Source organism: Puma concolor, chromosome D1, assembly GCF_028749965.1.
Source record: "Puma concolor isolate L17-30 chromosome D1, mPumCon1.1.hap2, whole genome shotgun sequence".
In the NCBI taxonomy this organism is placed as follows: domain Eukaryota; kingdom Metazoa; phylum Chordata; class Mammalia; order Carnivora; family Felidae; genus Puma; species Puma concolor.
In genome coordinates, this window is record NC_141676.1 from 50131627 (window position 1) to 50153395 (window position 21769).

Here is a 21769-nt window from a genome sequence, read left to right on the forward strand (position 1 = left end):
CTGGCCTAAATACTTCCTGCCCAATCCTTGTGTTCTATACATAATAAGAATGGAGCGTAGTGGGATTTGGTATAGATAGTATTGTCTCTCTTTTCGATACATCCTTGGCATGGCTAAAAATGTACTTTTCCAGTCCACCAAGAATATATTCAAGAAAATATTCCCTGAATATGGATGTGTGTCTGGGTTTTTGATGGACCACCTTCCAGCCTAGACTCAGTCTCAGGTTGATGGGAATTAGTGCAAGTCATTTTTCTTTTCTATATTCCACCTACTGAATGTGAACTGTCAAGTGAAGAATCCTAATTCTATCTCCCTTGGTATGTAGCCCAGGAGGATGGGCTATGCAGTGCTTGAGCTTGGACATCTGAAAGTAGAGTGTGCCCCCCTTCTGAGTATCCTGAATGGGGGAAATGTTTGGTCAAGAACGGAACTTGAGACCATCCTGGCGAGGCCTATGCCAGGAAATCCACTGAGTGGGGAGTGGGGTCTGCTGGTGCCAGGTGCACATCCTGAAGGCAGTTAGCACCTTCCCTTTGTTTAGTGAGTTCAACCATGTGACTTCCTCAAGGGAGGGACAGCGCCAGCCCGGTCATCCATGGGCTGCTGTGACAGGAGAGTGTTTTGTTCCACAGACACCAACGAGTGCAGCGTCAACAACGGAGGCTGTCAGCAGGTCTGTGTGAACACTGTGGGCAGCTATGAATGCCGATGCCACTCTGCATACAAGCTCCACTGGAATAAAAAAGACTGTGTGGGTAAGGGGTACCGAGGCTCACAGTCAGCGGGCTCACACTGCCACTGGCAGCTCTCTCCCATGTCCAACTGGGCCCGGAGTGCACTTGACCATCCCTTCACTGATTCTTCTCCCCTCAGCAGCAGCAGCCATTCTTTAAATAGTTCAAAAACAGGAGATACTTTACAGGCTCTTTGGTGTTTCCTTCTGTGCTTCTGTGTAGGTTGGAGCACTTCTGTTTTTCTGGTTGTTTTTCTGCATGGAAAAAAATAGCATACAAATAGCTTCCTTACCTTGGAGGGACATGGCGCCCTGTGTCTTGTGTTCTGTGCTGGGTATCAGTTCCACCTTCTTTTCTTGGGGCCTTGGATGTCTGGAACTCAGCTGCCTTTATCATGCCTGGAAGTGTCCTTCTCTTTCTATAAGTGTCTGCTTTTTGTCCTGTCTAGAAGTGAAGGGGGTCCTGCCCACTAGTGTATCACCCCATGTGTCCCTGCATTGCGGTAGGAGTGGTGGAGGAGACAGATGCTTCCTCAGATGTCACTCTGGCATTCACCTCTCTTCAGGTGAGTGGGTCTCAGTCCCTGGGGCAAGTCCTCATGCCAGAACCAGGCCTTCCTGGCATTTAGGTGTTAAACACCCTCAAAGGATTTCCAGGTGTTTGACCAGCTGCCCCCTGACCACCAGAGGCCCATGCCTTGACACCCATATGCTGAGCATTTGTCTAGTGGTCCACGTGGAATGGGAGGTGGGGGGTGATTTTAGCTCCTACCAGGAGAGACCGTAACCTTGCTTTCATGTTGACAACCCACATTCTGTCTGTCAGGACTGCAAGAGGCCTACTCTGTCACCTGCGGCTCTTCCTCTTCTCTCAGGAGCAAACAGCAAAAATCCAATGACTCTGCTTTCGGGGGTAATTACCAAATCTGCATGTTCTCTCTGGGGTTCACTGTGTTAAATGGGCTTCATTCTTGAGGTGCAGTTCTGGGCATTGGCTTTATTTTCTTTTCTCTTAATCTCCTCATTGCTGTGAGTGCATTACAGGATGTTCTTGCCCACAGCCTTGGTGCCTGAAAACTGACTCACTGTGTAACAAATACTTACTGACTGTCCACCGTGTGCTAGGATGCTCTGTGTTCAGCCCTGGTGGGTTGTCATCTTGGGCAGAGGTGCACAGAACTCTGAGATCTGGAGGTTCGGGTCTCTCAAACTCCCTGTACCCCAGAGCACCTCAAAGGCCCAGAAGGCAATGTGTGCCTGGAGCACATGGAGTTGGTAGAGATAGACATGGGCATGACGGGGCGCAAGGATTCTCTCCAGAGAAAAAGGCCTGAACACTTTCTCATTTGTCAAAAGACAAAGAATGAAATTTAAAGCTTTTAAGTAGCCTTGTCCTCCTCGATTTAGATATCTCTATGATTATGTCATGAGAATATTTGAATGAGCAAATAGTTCCTGATGTCTGTATTACATATATGAGCAGAGCTAGCTGGTAATAATACTCGAATATATTTATTGAGCAGTTAAAACATAACCAGCCTCTGTATTACATGTATTATCTGATCTAATCCACACTGCAACCCTCGGCGCAATTTTGCTATTATCCTCATTAACCAGATGAAGAAACTGAGGTTCAGAGAGGTGAAATGATATGCCCAATGTGACTCAGATAGGAAATAGTGGAGCCAGGATTTTAACCAGAAGTCTAGATCTAGAGTCGTAAGCATCATCCTTCACTGCCTCTCTTGCCTAACATTTGGATCCAGTCAGAACAGATATCATGGTCTGTTTCACCAAATCCCTCAGTGATGGGCACTTGGAAATTTAGGCCACCCCCAGGATGGGCAAGCAAATAGTTAATAGTCATTCAGTTCTTACTTTGTGCCAGACAGTAGGATAAACTTTTTTTTTTTATTATCTCATTTAATCCTCATAAGGATTACATAATCCTCATGTAAGTACCCCAATTTTGTCTGTTTTACAAATGAGGAAACTGAGGCTTAGGGAGCTTTAGTAACTTGCTTAAGTTCTCATCATAAGTCAAAGAGCTAAAGCATGAATCCTGGTCTTTGGCTCCAGAACTTGACATATGATTAAGACTGATTGTGGGAGGGAGAGCAGAATTTTGCACAAGAGGCCCTAAAAGTGGGACTGTCGCTTTCCCCAGACCCTGAACATCCTAGCCACACTTAGTGAGTGCCATCCCTGTCTGCTCCCTCAACCTTGTCCTCCCAGGAAAGACTTATCCAGGAGAATCTGCCCTTCACCATTTCCATCAGCAGTCTTGTTTAAATTTGAACTAGGAGATTCTGGTCTTCTTTCTTGGGAAGGCATAAAAGTGACTTCATGGTTCATCTCAGCGTTCAGGTTGTTTTAGGTTCTCTCTTTATTATATTCGAACACAGGATTCACTTCAGATGAAGGGATAAGTGTAACTCTTAGGAGGCTCCTGGTGTCCCCAGCCTCAGGGTAACGGGCACTCCATGATCCAAATCTTTTGTGGTCTCAGGGTAAGAGAGGAGCTCAGGGTGTGCAGTGTATAGCCTACGGATAGCTTGCCACTACCCACCAGATATTTCCATTCCTTTGTCTCTGAAGATAACATCTTTCACTTGTTTCTTTCTGAAGATGTCGCCACCATCAGGACAAGTGTAACCTTTAAACTAAATGAAGGCAAGTGTAGTTTGAAAAAGGCTGAGCGGTTTCCCGAGGGTCTGCGGCCAGCACTACCAGGTATGGAATCAGATGGCTGGTGCAGGGAGCTTGCCTGCATGTTGGGAAAAGGGCCTGTAACAAGCCGAGCCCTTCAGATGGGATTGAACAGTCCAGAATCTGCAAGGACTCTCTTCGCAGGAAGAAGAGGAGCTAACCTAGCACCTCTGTATAGTTCTGGAGTTATACTTCAGGGTTTCCTTTGCCAGGTACAGATGGTAAAGCTCTGGGGTAACATATGAGTTCACAGGAATCAATAAGGACTTTAAGATGCATTGTCAATTTGTGATCATATTGGGTTAAATTTTCTAGATCTTAGAGTCACTTGGAATATAAGCCAAAGAAATGAAAGAGGTTTGGCTCAGGATAATCTTTGATGAACTAAGATGTAATATCCAGCTTTCCTGCTGGATCCAGTCTTTGGAGGCAGGGTCTCCATTAGCTTCAGCAGAACAAACACCATCCAAGTAGAACTGGCCTTTTAGAGAACAGAACGCAACACTCCTTCCGCAGCTCACATTTCCAGTATTATTTCATAGAATAATTTTAGAGATTAAAAAAAAATCAGGATTCATGGATTAGGGATGCTTCTTTCCTTAGTTTACGTCTAATAAATCATACAAATGAACAAAGCTCACTGTAGTCACTTTTGCCTGTTTTTTTTTAAGAAACTAATTGAGATTAATTTTGGTACCTCCATTTGATGGGATTTTTTTTAAGTTTATTTGTTTAATTTTGAGAGAGAGAGTGCATGTGTGCATGCGTGCATGCGAGCAGGGGAGGGGCAGAGAGAGAGGGAGAGAGAGAGAATCCCAAGCAGGCTCTGTGCTGTCAGCACAGAGCCCAACACGGGGCTCGATCTCATGAACCATGAGATCATAACCTGAGCTGAAACTGAGATCAGTAGATTAACCGACTGAGCCACCCAGGTGCCCCCCATTTGATGGGATATTATGCAGCTATTAATTATGTGTTTCCAAAGAATGTTTAATGACATAGGAAAATGTTCTTATAATAAAATGCTAAGATGGAGAAGGAGAGAGTAAGATTTTGTGTATCTAAACAACCCAAACTATGTAAGAAAAAGTGGGACTAGGTGGAAAAGAAGGGAAACTCACCATTTCATCAGTAGTAGTAATAACTAGGTGGGAGGATGCAGGAGATTTTAATTTTTAATTTTTTTTTTTGCATTTTCCAAATTCTCCACAGTGAGCATTTATACTTTTAGATCAGAGGGAAAAAGCATTATTTTATTTATTTTTTTTTTCAACGTTTATTTATTTTTGGGACAGAGAAAGACAGAGCATGAACGGGCGAGGGGCAGAGAGAGAGGGAGACACAGAATCGGAAACAGGCTCCAGGCTCTGAGCCATCAGCCCAGAGCCTGACGCGGGGCTCAAACTCACGGACCGTGAGATCGTGACCTGGTTGAAGTCGGACGCTTAACCGACTGCACCACCCAGGCGCCCCGAAAAAGCATTATTTTAAAAGAGACTTGGTCTTTAGTTTCTTTAATGGTATTATACTATGTTAATTTCTTAGTGTTGATACATATACATGTTACATGTTAATGTAAGATGTTAGCATTAGGGGAAACAACCAAGTGTATACGGGAACTCTCAGTTCTATCTGAGCAATTTATCTGTAAATCTAAACTTATTTCAAAATAAAAAGTTTAAAATATAGATTTGGGAAAATTGAAGGAGAGAAATATTCAAAATGACTGTTTAGTTTGAGATTTGAAGTTAGCCTTTTGAAAAGGTAAGATGGATTTTTAGGGGAAATTTAGGTGTGAGGGAGAATTAATCTGCCTCCTCCTTCCTTTGGCTCCTGATCACCCATTGCTTTGAACATCCTTGTAGTGTTGAAGAAAAATATGATACAGATGATACATCAGTTGAGTAAAGTAAGAGTTTAAAATATAGATAAATCAGGGGCACCTGGGTGGCTCAGTCAGTTAAGCCTCCGACTTCAGCTCAGGTCACTCACGGTTGGTGAGTTCGGGCCCCATGTTGGGCTCGGAGTCTGGAGCCTGCTTCGGATTCTGTCTCCCTCTCTCCCTGCCCCTCCCCCACTTGTGCTCTGTCTCTCTCTCTCTCACTCTCAAAAATAAATAAACATTAAAATTTTAAAAATCAGACAAATCAGTTGTGTGGATGATAATGTGGTTTGGGTTAACAGCCATTAGTTAAAATATACACTGGAAGCCATGGGGAGGGGAGGAGGAGAGATGGCCAGAGTCTGGAATAGGGACGTGCAGAGCCTTGCCTTACACAGCACTTTCCCTCCCACCCTAGATGCCTTCATGATATTGTTTGGTTCTCTAGATGCTTTGTGCCGTATATTGCTCCTGGTTATTTCAAAATGAGACCTCACTGTTAATGTGCTTTCCAGCTTCTTCTTCAGGTTAGAATTACTCCAAGGTCAGTTTGCCTGAAAGCAGGAGTTGGTTTTCTTTCTACTTTTATGCTCGTTCCCTGTTTGAAGGCTCAGCCCCTGCTTGGTACATCACAGTCCAGCTCTAAGGAAACCAACCGTGAGAACACGAGCACACCTTAGCAGACTGTCAGTTAGGAATGCAAGGCAACCCTGGTGTCCTGTCTTCCACATATGTGGCTGGTCAGTCAGAAACATCTAGCATTCACCCATGCAAATAATTTTCAAGGGCTAAATTGTTAAGTTATATAGGAGGCAATACTGGCTCTTTGAATTTAAAATGTCATCGTGCTCCTAGCTGCAACGTCTTGGCATCTGGAGTTAATCACTTAGTCCCTTGAGAGTTGTTTTAATGAAATGTTTACTGAGCTCTAGCGAATGTTCAACTGAGTGCTTTGCCAGGATCTGGCTTCCGATAATTTTGTTTCTTCATACAGAGAAGCACAGCTCAGTAAAAGAGAGCTTCCGCTACGCAAACCTTACATGCAGCTCTGGCAAGCAAGTCCCAGGAGCCCCTGGCCGACCAAGCGCCACTAAGGAAATGTTTATCACTGTTGAGTTTGAACTTGAAACTAACCAAAAGGAGGTGACAGGTTGGTTTGAACACAGTCTTTGGTGTCAGGCTGCTCACAGCTTGCTCCTTACTCTTTTGCCTTTCACTTTTCATCATTCTTGGGGGAAAAAAGTACTGCAACCACTGAAGTATCTCCTGTTTTTTGTTTTTTGGTTTTTTTCACTCCCAAACTAGACTGAATTGGTTTGGAACCTCATGATTTAATCTGCTCCATAAAAACTCAAAGCTTCGGTTTTGGTCAACAAATTTCTGTTGGAATCAAATGCTGCCCAGCCTGCTAGGTGCCCAGCCCCAGGTGTCCCCCCACTCTGTCCACAGGGAACAGCGGGTGTTGGTGGGTCCTGCAGCTGGTGTCTGGACATCCTCATATCCTGCAGCCTGACCTCCTTTCCCACTGCTGTCCCTCTCATTCCCGTAGCTTCCTGTGACCTGAGCTGCATCATAAAGCGAACTGAGAAGCGGCTCCGGAAAGCCATCCGCGCACTCCGGAAGGCTGCCCACAGGGAGCAGTTTCACCTCCAGCTCTCGGGCATGGACCTTGAAGTGGCAAAAAAGTCTCCCAGAACATCTGAACACCGAGTAGAGTCCTGCGGAGTGGGCCAGGGCCATGCAGGACACCAATGTGGTGAGTGACCTGCTGGCCAGGACCTTCTCGCTAACAGAATTGTTTCGATCTCCATGAAGACTAAGGGTAACCCAAAGTGTGGCCTATTCTCCCTCTCTGGACTCACTCCAGAGAACACCCTAGACACCACTCTTACTTGGGATCTATATGTTGGTGTCTGATGTACCTGCTGGACCAGGAGCTCCCCAGCACCTGGCACAGTGTCTGGCTTGTTGGTCGGCACTTAATAAATGCTGGATTGAGGGATGGAAAGGAAGAGGTAGGGTTGATGACAAGAGGGAGTGCTGACCTTAAAGGGTCTGAGTGATGACGATCTTCAGAGCCTTGTGGTCCCAGGCAAGGGGCAGGACTATAGGTGTAAGGCACCCTTGAGCCTTCTGCACGCTCCACTGTCAGTTCCCCATTGTCTCCCTCTGGCTCGACTGATGTTGGCAATGAACAGTGTTGGCAATGAACAATCTCCTGACCATAGTTTTGTGCAGAGGCAAGGCTGGGGTGGGGGTGGGGAGCACTTGGCAGCCTAATGAGATCCCTGAGCTTCAGCCCAAGGCTCCTAGTAGTGTCAGTTCCATATATGGGTGTGTCTGTGTGAGTGTTTCAGAATTAAGTTTGAGACCCAGCATTTGAACTACGCCAATTCTATTTCTCTGATGAAGTTCTAGGCAGGAGGTTTAAGGGTGGTCGGTCTTGAGATTTGTTGGTGAAGAAGAGCTGTTTTGGGCAATAATGTGAGAGTCTAGCTTTATAGGTAATCACTTTATAGTCTCACATTATAATAATCATGGTAATGATTTACTGAGTTTTCATCTGACACAAGTACGACGTTAAGCACGGTATCTGTAGTATCTCCTTTAACCCAGTCATCTTACCAGGTAGGTCTTATTATCTCCACTGAACAGAGGAACAATCTGGAGCTCAGAAGGCCAGGTTCTTTGGCTCTAGATCACACTGATGGTCTGACTCCAAGCCTGTGGTCTGGTCTCAAGTAAGGTGCATTTTGATAACCAGACCCCTCCAGAAAAATTGCTGTCCTTTCTCAAGTGGCATTAGAATCACAAAGCCCTAGAAATGAGGCTTGTGCTAAGGAGTAATAAGCCAGTGTTTTGCAAGAAGCAAAGCTGAGCCCAGGGCACTCATTCAGAAGAGTTGTGGGCAATAACCCCAACTCTGTTGCTTTCTCAAAACGAAGTAAAAATCAAGTATAAAATCAAGTGTAATTGTCCGCCAGGGGCTGGTTTTCAAATAGTCTTGAGTTTGATTCTAGCTAACTCTTTTAAAAAGAAAAAAAAAATTAAGAAACAACCCAGCTGGTTGGTTTGTTCTCATTTAAAATTCTAGAAGTTCGTTTCCGTACCAAAATGGTGATGAGAGTTGGCTGTTGCTGCCCTACTTTACGGAGTGAGTTGCAGAAACTGTCAGGGACAGGCAGACCAGTCTTCCTGCTGGCCTCTGAGAGCTAAATTGCATCCCCTTTCCCCATTTGCTATTCTGGTAGAGAGAGGCCTTACGGGCTTGCCAGGGAGCTTTGTGGCCAGTGAAGAAATCAGGCAAAACTAAAGTATTACTAATACTACCATGGCTGTGCTCCCATGGAAAAGGCTCAAGAACGAGGATCAAGAGTTACTTAAACAGAGGCCTCATGACCATGACAACTTGTGAAAGACATTTGGTACGGGGTTTATGTCACTGTTGTGTGTATTAATGTGTCCTGAGATGCTTGTCATGCTAAGTTAGGTTGAATTTGTTGTTGAGAGGCAATGTGTCTTGTCTCAAGAGCTCCCTCTAGCAATGGATGAATTTTGTAGCCCACATGGAACCAAATCAGGTTCACCCTGACAGCAGTGTTGAAGATTTTACCATGTAGAGAAAACAGCACAAAGAATTATCAGTGAAATTTCTTCCTTGGTGAAGGGAGAAAGTGTGTATAAGAAGGGGCTGCATATGTTAATTAGAAAGGTTTTTTTTTTTTTTTTTTTTTTTTTTTACTCAGAAGACACATGCCATGGGCAAGGGGGCAGGGAGTGAGTGAGGGGGGACAGGGGGAGCTTGTCGTATGTTCCTTATATTCCTGGATTATTTGAACATCATAAATCCCAAGCTTACTGGTATTTTCTGAACTCTGGATGGTATATACAGTGGAGACATGCCTAGGATAGTTCTTTTTGGAAATTACTTTCAATGTCAGCAGAAAGGAGCTCCCAAAAACATTTTGAGTCACTGGGAGGAAAGATGGAACCATTACATTTTTCCTTTAAAATATTTTTTATTTAGTTTTCCATTACCAAATTAGCGTATGTTTCAAGTGGTACAGAAATGTATACAGTAAGGGTAAAAGCTCTCCTAATCCTACTCTTGGGAAAGAATCCCTGTCGATAGGTTGCTATGTATTTTTCTATATCTGTTGTTATATACATATAAAAATGAAATTTTATTTAGTAAATATTTATTGAGCACCTACTGTGTGTCAGGTACTATTCTAGGAGCTGGGAATCCAGTAATGACACAAAAAGGCAAAAATCTTAGCCTTCCTAGCATTTACAATTCTGGAAGAGGAAGACAGACCACAAACCAATAAAGAAGGAAATACGTGGTGTAGTGGATGGTGATAAGGGTATGAAGGGTAAGCAGGGAAGTGGAATAGAAAGTGGCAGGGAAGGGGGAGGGCTGAGGAAGAACATACTCTCCCCTAATGTAGACTATGGTCAGGGACTGTGGTTGTTGCAAAGTGTCATTTGGACAGAGATGTGAGAGATGGAAGAAGCAAGCTATGGGGATATCTGGGGGAAGAGTCCCAGATGAAGGAAAGAGCAAGTACTGAAACCCCAAGGTAAGGGAAAGCAGGCCAGGAAGATAGGTGGGGGAGGGAGGGTAAAGGTGGGACGTCAGAGCAGTAGCCAAGGGCCAGACCAGGTGGGGATGGAAATCTGGGTGAGGGCTCTGACTCTGATTCTGAGTGAGAAACAAAGTCAGCGAAAAGTTTTAAGCAGAGGAGTAACAGGGTTTCTGACTCATGTCTTAAAAGGATAACTGGCAGCTATAGGCTGATGTATGAAAAAAACATTTTTAAAAAAATGTATCAATACAATTTGAATAGTGCTGGGTTGTTTCTAAAAATAGAGTAGATCATTAACATCCTTCCATGCTAATAGAGGAGTTAAGTTTATTTCTTTTAAAGCTTCCTAGTCTGTATTTGTTCTAAGATACTAGTATTTATTAACCATACCCACATTGGTGAACACTTAATTAAGTTGTTCCTAATTTTTTTAACAACAAAAAATGCTGCAGTGAATATCCTTTTTTGTGCACGTGGCCTGTAGGTTTGAAATGTCATAGAAGTCTACTTCTACCAAGTTTAACTTGTTTTTCTTAGATTATTAGTAAAACTGAGAATGCTATCATACGTCTGTGGCCATTTGGATTTCTTCTTCTGGGAATATCTGCATTCTTTGCCTATTTTTCCACCAAATTGTTGCTTTTCCAATATCACTTAAAAAATAAATGTTAAAGTCCTAAGTTACATCAAAGAACATAATCACTTCTGACCAATAAAACACTTTATTTATTGTACTTATGTTTGCATAGAAAGGTCTCATTCATTTGGCATTTAAGAACTTTGGGGACAGTCTGCTGCAGGTGACCTTTGTACCATCTGTGATCAATTCTAGCTTGATGTCAAAAAAAAAATAGTGATTACATTCTCTGAGGAACAAATTCCTTAAACTCCATAAAATTCACAAAGCCCTTTATACCTAAAGAAAAAATAAAGATGACATGGATTTCTATTTTTTTTCATAGCCATTTATCGTTTTATAAAGGATGAATTATTTAAGGAATATACTTGCCAAAATATATATTTTTATATTTGATTATTCTGAAAACTTGCGGAAATTTTTAGAAGACACAATTCAGGCAACTGGCAAACTGGGAATAATTTTGTGCCTGAGTTCTTGAGAGAACTGAGAAGGTTTAATTCAACTTTCGACAGCAGTAACTTTCCTCTGCAGCAATTGAGAAAAATTAATTCAAGCAATATTTATTGAGATACCACTCTGAACTTAGGATGAAGCAGTGAACATAATGGGTGAGGAGCTTGCTGTTATGAAGTTCACATTCTAACAGAAGGACATGGACAATAAAAAAGTAAAGAAAAAAATAATTTCAGAAGTTAAAAATGCTATGAAGATAATAATACAGAGGACAGAAGGGAGGACGGATTACTCTCCACAGTTGTTCAAGAAGGCTTTCAGAGCAGGTGACGTTTGATCTAAGACCTAAATGAGAAGGAGCTAGCCTTGTAAAGCTCTGATGGAAGCAACGGACGTTCTGGCTGAGGAGGGATCACCAAGTGCAAATGGCCTGAGGCAGGAATGAGCCAGACATTTTCTTCTTAATTATTTCAGAATTGAGAAATTATTTGGAATTGAACATGCAGAAATTTTCTTATCTGTTTTAAATCATGGAAATTATAAAGCTTATATTAGCAATATGGACCAATATTAGACCAATACTTATCACACAGACTTGGTAGGAAATTCTTTTATTTTTTATTTATTTATTTTTTTAAATATAATTTATTGTCAAATTGGCTAACGTACAGTGTGAAAAGTGTGCTCTTTATTTTTGGGGTAGATTCCCATGGTTCATCGCTTACATACAAACACCCAGGGCTCATCCCAACAAGTAGTAGGAAATTCTTTTCATTAAAAGAGTTTAAAAAACAGAATTTGGCAAAATGTTGACATTTATTGAGCACTTACAATGTGTTTAGCAGTGTGCTAAGCACTTTACATATATTATGTCCTTCAGTCCTCATTGCAAGTCTCTTTTGCATCATGCCTTTTTTACAGATAAGGAAACTAAGACATAGGGAGGTAAGGAGTTTTGCCAATGTCACTCAGCAAGTAAGTGGCAGAGCCAGCATTCAAATCCAGATCTGTCTCAAGAGCCTGTATTCCTCTCTCAGTGTGAATGCTCTCATTTCCAGGTACAGCCTGTGTCATGTGATTCTCTAACTCTTATAGCACTCATATAGAGAACCCACAATGGGCCAGCTCTGCAGTGGGTGCTGAGGAGGCCTGGATAAATAAGACACAATCCCTCAAGTCACCCTTAGCCCTCCCAGGGAAGAGTTAGAGAAGCCTTCCCCAAAGAGAAGCCTTCACTGAATTTTAAAGGATGCACAGAGGACGTGTAAATGGGGAGGAGTATTCCGGCTGGGGAATGAGACTGAGCAAGATGTGCCCCTGGGGGTGGTTGACACCTCAGTATTACCAAACCAAGAGCACAAGGTAGGATGTGGTGGGTAGCTAGGCTAGTGGGAAAAGCATGCAGGTCATGAGAGACCTTGAATATGTTGCTAAGGAGCCTTGACTTTATAGCTAGGTGACAAGGTGCCATTAGAGGGCTTGTAATCAGGGAATGTCCAGGTCATATTTGTATTTTAGAAAGATTTCTTTTACTGTATTGAGAGTCAGGATCAGAGGCAGAAAACCCAACTTGGGAGGCTTTGAATGCTTTGCATGAGAGATGTTGAGAACATGAAGGCACTAGATGGAGTAGAAAAGAAGCGATGGATTCTAGAAATACTTAGCAGGAAATGTGAGTAACATTTGGTAATAAATTGGATTAGGGATTGAGAAGAGGAAAAGTCAGTGTGAGCTCAGAGGTTTCTGACTTGGCCTTGATCCTTCATTTCATTCCCATAGGTCCTTAATCTCACCCAGCCCTGTTGCATATGCAAGGAGGCACGAAGAAAAAGCCTGTGGGTTGGTTGAATGGCTGGATGAATGTGATCACTGGGGAAGAAATAATCAGAAAAGATTTATAGGAAAAGCAGAAAAAAATAGGCTCTTGAGAGAGCATGAGAAAGAAAGAAAACTCAGAAAAGGAGACTAAAGGCTGAGTTCTGAATCAAAGATGCTAAGAGGAGTGCTGGGAGTCAAGTCAAGGAGGTTTTGGAGTCAGGGAGGGAAGCAGTCCGAGAAGTACTTTAGTATGACTTTATGCTGTGACAGGGCTGAAGCAGGGAGGAACAGAAGGCAAGGGAAGTAGTTGGGAGGTTATTCATCTCTAGATAGGAGATGGTGAGGATCAAAGGACCCTAGTGCCACAGAGGTGATGATTAGCAGATGGACAAAAGGGACACAGCCGCAGAATGCTGCAGCTGACTGATGGGGCAGGGAGGAAATAGGTCTGGAATAATAACTGCGTGCGGGATTGCAAGAGTTGGAGTCTTGGTGCCTGGGGGAGTAGAGATGCCATTTATAAAGAGCAAAGCCAGAGGGATAGGAAGGACTGGGCAGGGAAGGGAAGAGAAGCATTCCCTTTGAGCAAGTTAAATTTGAGTTGCAGCAAGACTTCCAGGCAGCGATGTCCATGAGCTTCTGGGAGCTAGGAAAATAACTTTATCTTATCATGTACAGACCAGCCCTCCTGTCCTGCATCTGTTCACACATACTCTGACCCACTTCCTGTAAAAATGGATGAATAGCCCATGCTCCTGCCAAGGTCAGCTTCTCCAGTTGGGCTCTGGAGCCCATTTGCTTTCACCTTCTCAAAAACATTGCTCCTGTTATTGTCCCCAGTGACCCCTCATCTCAGAATTCTTCCTCTCTGCTAGATCATTTCCAACAGCACACAAACCTATCTCTTGTCTGAAAAACCAAACAAACCCTCCTTTGACTTCATGCCTCTCTCCAAATACTGCCTCATTTCTTTGACCACCCCCCACCCCCAGAGAGCCAAACGCCTTGAAAGAGTTATCTAAACTTGCTGTCTTTGCGTCCTCCCCTCCCATTTTCTCCTCAACTCTAGTCAGTCTGGTTTTTGTTCCCAACCCCTCTACTGAAACTGCTTTTCCCAAGAAAAGCACTATTACGCTTTTTGAACCACTTTTATGTTACCAAGTCCAGTTGCCAACTCTCATCCAGGTACTTATTTCCACTCCCTCCTCCTGGAAGCACTCTCTTCTCCTGAGTTTCAGACACCACACTCTTCTGGCTCTCCTCCCACCTCAATGGCTGCTCCCTTTTTATTTTACATGTTGCTTCTCCCCTAATTTTTGATCTCTAAACATCAGATATCCCAAGGCTCAGTCTTCTGTCCCCCGTCTTGTATCTTCACACTCTCCTACATGACCTCATTCGCTGCCAGATCTTTAAATACCACCATGTGCTGGTGACTGCCAAACTGCCCTCTCCAGCTCTAACCTCTCTTTTGAATTATGGACTTCTTTATCTCAGGGTGTGTTCAATGTTGTTTACCACACACACACACACACACACACACACACACACACACAGTGAAATATTTTTGAATTTATGAATGTTTATGTAAAAGTCACATACTTATACTATTGGCTAACATATTATGCTTATCATAAAAGATAGAAGAATGAGTTACAGATTAAGTAAACAAAATTTAAAAATAACTGGCCAGCATCTTAAGGTGCCATATTTATAATTTGGAAAGGTTCATTGCTAACAGTAGTGGTTATAAAGCCATCTTTCAAATAGTCTTTTTGTGAGTTGCTAGTGTTTTGGCTCAACTCTTGTCAGGTCTGATGAAATCATTACTGTTTCCATCTCTTGATGTTTGACAAAGAACTAGTTTGGTAGTGAAAGGCATTTCCACCTGGCTCTTCCCTGCTGTTTACCCATACCTGCTCAGTCCAGGGTTTCTGTATGATTGTATGAAGCTGCTCTCTATTTTGTGCCAGTTAGCTTGGTTGAAACTGGATAATAAAATCAAGAGATCTATTCAACTAGGCAAACTGTAATTCTCAATACTTTGAAAAGAAGTAAAGCAGTCAGTACCTTCCCAACTTCAGAGCTGTGGATGCCTGTTTTTCCCTTTCCTTGGAGACCTTGTTACTTCATATGTGTCTCTGACTCATGGAGATGTGGACAGACTGTGGGACCAATGTTATACCCTACACTAAACCAGTGAACCTTTCTTTATTTCTTATTTTTTTTTTAGGTAAAAATTAATAGGCATAGATGGGAAAATTCTTTGTCCGCACCCAGTGGATCATTTTGTGAACCCCGAGGTGTAATATGCTACCTTGGAGACCAATAATAAGACCAATGCCTTCTCAATGTCAATACTTGCATGGCCAACAGACATCTTAAACTCCACAAAACATTTTATCCTGCTCCCTCCTCCCTCCCAAGTAAAACCTGCTTCTCCCTCATCTCAGCAAATAGCACTTCTATTTACCTCATTGCTCAAATTGAAAACCGCACAGTCTTCTTGACCTCTCTCATTCTTTCATGCTTCTCATCCAGTCCATTAGCAAATCCTATCATATCTGCTTTCAGATTATATCCTGGATCTACGTAGTTTTGTCTTCCTCCATCATTACCGCTCTATTCCAAGTCACTATCATCCTGGGCCCAGTCTATTGTGACAGGCTCTGACTCGTTTTCCTACCCTTGCCTGACTCAGTGTGTTCTCCACATAGCAGCCATACGATCTGTTAAAACATAAGTCAGATCATGTGGCTCCCCTATGCGAGGCCTCCAATACACCTTGTGTAAGGTCTAATTTTCTTACCGTGACCTTCAAGAACCTATGTAATCTGGCCCTTGCTTGCGTTTTAGAATTCCTCTTCTATCACCCTGACCCTTTCACTGTGTTCCTGCTACACTGGCTTTTTTTTTTTTTTTTCCATTAGGCAATCCCATCACAAGGCCATTTCCCTCATTTCAGTCTGGTCTCTGCTCAGAGAGGAAAGCCTGGATGCTCTTTAAGACAACATATATACAACCCCCACTCCACCACTCTCCTACCTTCTTACCCTGTTGCAATTTCCTCCATTCATACTTACATCTAGGTAGCATTCTACTATATATTTATTTATTTGCTTACTTATTGTCCCTATTCTCCACTAGAATGAGAGCCCCTTGAGGGCAGGACCTTATCTGTCTTCTCTGCTATATCTCCAGTTCTGTTTAGAACAGTGCTTAGCACATCATTAACGCTAAGCATTTAACTGAAGTAATGAATTTTCACAGGGACAACAGATGAAATCCCAAGGATAGCCACCAACATTAAAACAAAAGAGGGCAAAGGGCAAATCTTTGGGGAAATATTTAAATCCAGGGCAAAAGAGGCCCTCTGAAGGAAGTGACATCTCAGCCCCAGTTAACTAGGCAGGAAGAGAACACAGCATGCCTTGGGGAACCCTCCACCCCCCCAGAAAGGTGTCAGCTGCACTCATCTCTCTGCCCCAACTCTAAGAACGTTTTCAAACAGCAAACCTGAGCACACACCAGAAACCTGGATGGGTGTGACAGCTCAGCCTCTCAGCCCCAAGGGGTGCTCTTTCCTGTTATTCTGAACAGCTCCTTTAAAAGAGCTTCAAACCAGAATCCCAAGGCCACAGCATTGTCTTAGCCTCTGAGCTGTGACAAAGCAGCAGCTCCAGAACACCCTGGGAATGGCCGGCGTGGGCAGCTTGTGGCTTTCCTTCAGAAGTCAAGGCGTGCCTCGTAAGAAAACAAGTCAGATGCTAGAGAGTGACCTCTTTTATTAGGTTCACCATCTTCACCACAGAGAGACCATAGTGTTTGTCCATAGCCTGAAATACTCAAAGGCCATAGTGTTGAAAAGAGGGTGAGCCTTCAGGTCTCTTTGTCGCCATTAATCCTGGTCCCTGCTGGTCTCTCCTTTTTGCATCAGAAAAGCTTTCTTGTATTTTTTTTTTTTAATAGGGGGAGAAAACAGCTGTGTGGGATTTGAGAATGGGATTTTAATGGTCACTGAAGACACACAAAAGCTTTGCTGTGATCGTGAAGTGTTCTGGGGGCAATTGACTCCTTTGTCTGGGGCAGCAAAACAAGCTGGCTGCTGGAGGAGAAAAGAGAACCAACTGGAACGTGTGATTGAGGCCTCTTTAGGCCAGATCTTCAGCACATTTGCAAAAAGCTGTTTTCAGGCATCTCTTCATGACATTCAGCATCACTTTTTACTGTTTAGCTCATTTTTCCCTTGTGAAAGAAACAAATTAATTTGGAAGGTGCTTGGCAGGAATTATTTCTGTAGGTCTTTCTGGAAGGAAAATGGAAACTGTGAGTGACAATATGAGTTTGTTTGTGTGAAGCAGGCCTTTCACTGGGAGAAAAAAGAACCAGTGCCCTCTTTTCTGCAGGGCAGCCCAAGGGGCCATTTCTCAGCCCTTTGCTCAGTTGGAAAATTGCAACAGATGTGGGACATTGTGAGGCTTCTCAAAATGTAATCTTGAAAAGGCTTTGGGGGTTTAAATTGTACTAAGGAAGAGTGGAAACCCAGAGCAGCAGGAGCCCATCCAGTTACTCATTCCAGTGAGAACCAGAGCCATTCCTGTCCATCCATGGAAGGGATCCGTTTTCCAGGGCAACTATGATGGAACAGACTGTGCTGATCTGACTCAAAGTTATGATTCTTGAGGCTTTGAAATCATTGCCGCCGTCTGGTACTTTCCCTCTAGGCACATGCATGTTACAGAAATGGAAATAGCTTGGCTGGAGGGAATCCGGACAGACAGCCCAGGTTTTATTTACTTTCTGCCAGACTTCATGACAGTTGACTTGGTAGAGCCATGAAGGAGTTACTCTGTCACTTACTGGCCTGCTGTAGGCCCATCCTAGGTCAGTCAGGAGGGACACAGGATAAGAAGTCAGGAATTCCCAGTACATAATCCAGCACCACTTTTCATGGGAGATGAACTGAAACCAGAGTCATTATGGAAGCCTCTATCCAGTGGTTCTCCTATTCGAGAATTAGGTCTGGAATTATAGACTCTGTCAGCCGCATATCTGTACATTAGACTCATTATAACATTTGCCAGGAAAGCAAGAGAGCTTGGTTCACTTTCAACTTTATTTATTTTTTTATTTTTTTTTTCAACGTTTTTTATTTATTTTTGGGATAGAGAGAGACAGAGCATGAGCGGGGGAGGGGCAGAGAGAGAGGGAGACACAGAATCAGAAACAGGCTCCAGGCTCTGAGCCATCAGCCCAGAGCCTGACGCGGGGCTCGAACTCACGGACCGCGAGATCGTGACCTGGCTGAAGTCGGACGCTTAACCGACTGCACCACCCAGGCGCCCCGGTTCACTTTCAACTTTAAAAAAAATATGATAAAATTAAATAAAATGATACTATGAATGTTATCAAAGACAATCCAAACAATATAAAAAAGTATTAAAAATTTGAATTTAGAGTATACTTTATTGATTGATGACATTTAATTGTAGAAATAATATTTGAAATATGGTATATTTTGGCTTATTATGATTTAGAAAAAACCTCATTTGGGTTTTTTTTTTCTTTTTTAGATTTTGGAGTGAATAATGAAAAGACATTTTTATTAATGGTAATAGAGAACCTTGCCATGTTTAACCCTAAAAGTATAAATGCAAATTGCATGAAAACAGATATTCCTCCTCACAGACATTGAAGAGATATGATAGCTAATTTTATCATGTGACATTTTATTTTCTATTTCTTAGCAGCTTCAGTAGAAAAGAGAATGTGTTGAGGTGCCTAGGTAGCTCAGTCGGTTGAGCATCCAACTTCGCCTCAGGTCATGATCTCATGGTTGATAGGTTCAAGCCCCATACTGGGCTTTGCACTGACAGCGTGGAGTCTGCTTCAGATTCTCTGTCTCCCTCTCTCTCTGCACCTCCTCCCACTCATGCTCATTTGTGTGTGCACTCTCTGTCTCTCCCTCTCTCTCCCCTCTGTCTCTCACAAAAATAAGTCAACATTAAAAAAGAGAGGGGGGCCTGGGTGGCTCAGTTGGTTAAATGTCTGAGTCTTGGTTTCAGCTCAGGTCATGATCTCATGGTGTGTGTTTTCGAGCCCTGAATTGGGCTCTGTGCTGACCGCAAAGAGGCTGCTTGGGATTCTCTCTCTTTCTTTCTCTCTCTGCTCCTCCCTTGTGCTCTCTTTCCACCATCACCCCTCAAAATAAATAAATAAATTTTAAAAAGAGAGAGAGAGAGAGAGAGAGAATATGTTTATTCTAGTCAAGGTCCCCTAATGCCACATAGAGAATCCTTGGGAAAGGCTTGAATTATGATTCCGCACTTTTGTTAGAGAACTTTCTTCCCCTTAAATCCAAGACTCTTAATCTCACTGTAGGTGTATTTCACAGACTATCTGTGGGACCTTGGCCAAATTATTTCACGTCCTTAAGTCTCTATTTCTGTAAAATGTAGTTAAAAATAGTACCTAACTCCTTAGGGTTGTTAGATCCTAAGGGTTTTGTTTGTTTGTTTCTTTGTTTGTTTGCTTGTTTTTAAGTAGGCTCCATGCCCAAAGTGGAGCTTAAACTCATGACCCTGAGATCAAAAGTCACATGCTTTACTGACTGAGCCAGCCGGGCACCCCTATAGGGTTGTTTTGGGGGATATGAGATAATGTACGTAAAGATTTGGGCATGGTTAACAGGAGATATTAAGTACTTAGTAAATGTTAGCCATTAGAAAGGCTATTTTGATGGTTATGATGATGTTTGAATATGATATTAAAGAACCCAATTAAGCATATTTGTTTTATATTTATATTCTAAAATAAGATATAAATCTATATTTAATAACTAATAATACCAGAAATAAAGTCAGAAGCATAGTTTATTAATTTCCTTGTAGTTTAGTCTTTCAGGAGACATTTACCATGGTTTCCTCTTTATAATATATTAATTTGATTACAAACATGAAGCGTGCTATGTTGGAGAGCTTATTGGTAAGACTTTTGAGATCACCCTCCTCACAGCCACCAGAGAGTGAATGTTTCAATGGTTCCTCTACCTGAAGAATAAAATCCAAATGCCTGGCATTCAAGAATTTTTAAAATCTATCCTAAACTTCCTTTCTTCCCTCTCTTCCTATATGTCAAGCATGACCTTTTATGACCTGCCCCCTTTTCTTCCTGGGGAGATCCTATTCATCCTTTAATGTCGCACACAGATGTGGCCTCTAGGAAGCCTTCAGGGATGCCATCAGCCAGAATTAATAGCACCCTCGTTTCTATTCCTTTAGCGCTGGGCCTATGTTCAGTGAATGATTTTCACTTTATAATCCTTCTGACAGCTCTGTGAAATAGGAAAAGTCATCAAGTGTTTGTGCTCAAAGATAATTAAGACCACTGTGATCCCTGCTTCCAAGGAGTTCATGGTCTAGGGAAAGAAAACCTGTAAACACCTCTAACAGTGGGCCATAGGGATCATGGCAGAGGGGTGTGCACAGAAAACCCAAAGGTGGCACACATTCTGTATTCAGGGGTTTGTATGAAGGAGTGTGGGGTCAATGCCATCTGTTTACTGTTATCTCTAGCACTCTTCCTTTCTTGGCCTCTGTCCCCTCACTGACCAGATCATTTCCCACTTTGGCTAGTCAGTTGCAGGGCTGGGACATATTATGATGGAGCACAAGAACGCTGCATTTTATGTCCAAATGGAACCTTCCAAAATGAGGAAGGACAAATCACATGTGAACCGTGCCCAAGACCGGAAAATCCAGGAGCCCTGAAGACTCCAGAAGCTTGGAATATATCTGAATGTGGAGGTAAGGGTTCCATCTGCTCCTTCTTATTCCTCCGGTCTCCAATATTGCTTAGATGGAAGGTGTTAAGTAACGTTTCAGTGCAGACAATGCATACTGCACCATGGGCTTCCTATGGGCAGGGACCACACTGGGTTTATCTTTGGCTCAAGTGCCTACCTTGGTGCCCAACACATGCTGGGGTGATGCTCACTTGGACAAATAAATGAAAAGTTGATAGAAGGCATTGTCAGAAAAGAAGGTGTAAGTGTTGCTAATGCACACTTTACTCACTATAAATAAATATACCTTGACACCTGAATGATCTCCCAGTGTGTAGTGTTACAGTGGAGAAAGTGGTTCTCACTGTTTGTCCAGTTTTGGTCTCAAATTCATACCGTATTGATTTTTAAGGAGTAACCATTTGGTGACTTTGTTAAAACTGTGAAGAGTTTTTCATGTCCCTTATGTTAACTCTAGAGCCAGGTTGATTTAGATTTTTGTGGGCTTATTTCCTATTTATTTTATTAATAAAGTAATTTGATTTTTGATTTTTGATTAAGTGGCCAGCTGTATTGATGCTCTGTGGGCTCACATAGAAGGTGTGATCTGACACGGCAGTTTGTAGGTGATGTCTGTGGTGGAGAGCAGGTGGCCCCTGCCTCTCCTCCCAGTGACTCCCAGAGTCAGCTTTAGTTCCCACCTACATGACTCCAGACTCAACTGTGGGATCTTTCAAAGGGTTTAAAAATCAGAGCCTTAGACTAACTGCGTGACTCCTACCATATCTTTGGCCTGTTATGAAATCCTAGGACCAACTGTGGGTTGATAAGGAAGCACTTTGGAGCATCTATTTATACTTGTATGTGACATTATTAAGATATATTTATAATAATAATGTTAGTAGTAATTATAATAATAATAATTGCTAACATTTATTGAGTACTTACCTATGCCAGGCATAGGCAAAGTACATTACATGAATTAGTCCTCTGCTTGTTGTATCACTACAACAACTTTATGAGGGTCAGGTAATTCACTGAAGGTCACACAGCCAAAGAGTGGAGGATCTGGCATCAGAACATAGGTCTGACAGATTCCAGACTCTTCCCCTGGGTGTGTGTTCATTAAATGTCATTATATCTAGAACTTATAGGTAGA

General features: G+C 42.6%; 1 protein-coding gene across 3 annotated transcripts in view; it reads left to right on the forward strand.

Moving 5' to 3' along the window:
• Nucleotides 1-21769, forward strand: part of SCUBE2 (signal peptide, CUB domain and EGF like domain containing 2) — a 64692-nt gene that overhangs the window by 32728 nt on the left and 10195 nt on the right. For 2 of the 3 annotated variants that reach the window (XM_086678029.1, XM_086678030.1), the window contains exons 11-17: nt 636-758; nt 1186-1302; nt 1563-1649; nt 3365-3469; nt 6322-6477; nt 6877-7083; nt 20462-20632. In XM_086678029.1, the coding sequence (XP_086534155.1) occupies nt 636-758; nt 1186-1302; nt 1563-1649; nt 3365-3469; nt 6322-6477; nt 6877-7083; nt 20462-20632 (966 nt within the window). The remainder of the gene's footprint in view (nt 1-635; nt 759-1185; nt 1303-1562; nt 1650-3364; nt 3470-6321; nt 6478-6876; nt 7084-20461; nt 20633-21769) is intronic. The other variant, XM_086678031.1, reaches the window with a different exon arrangement.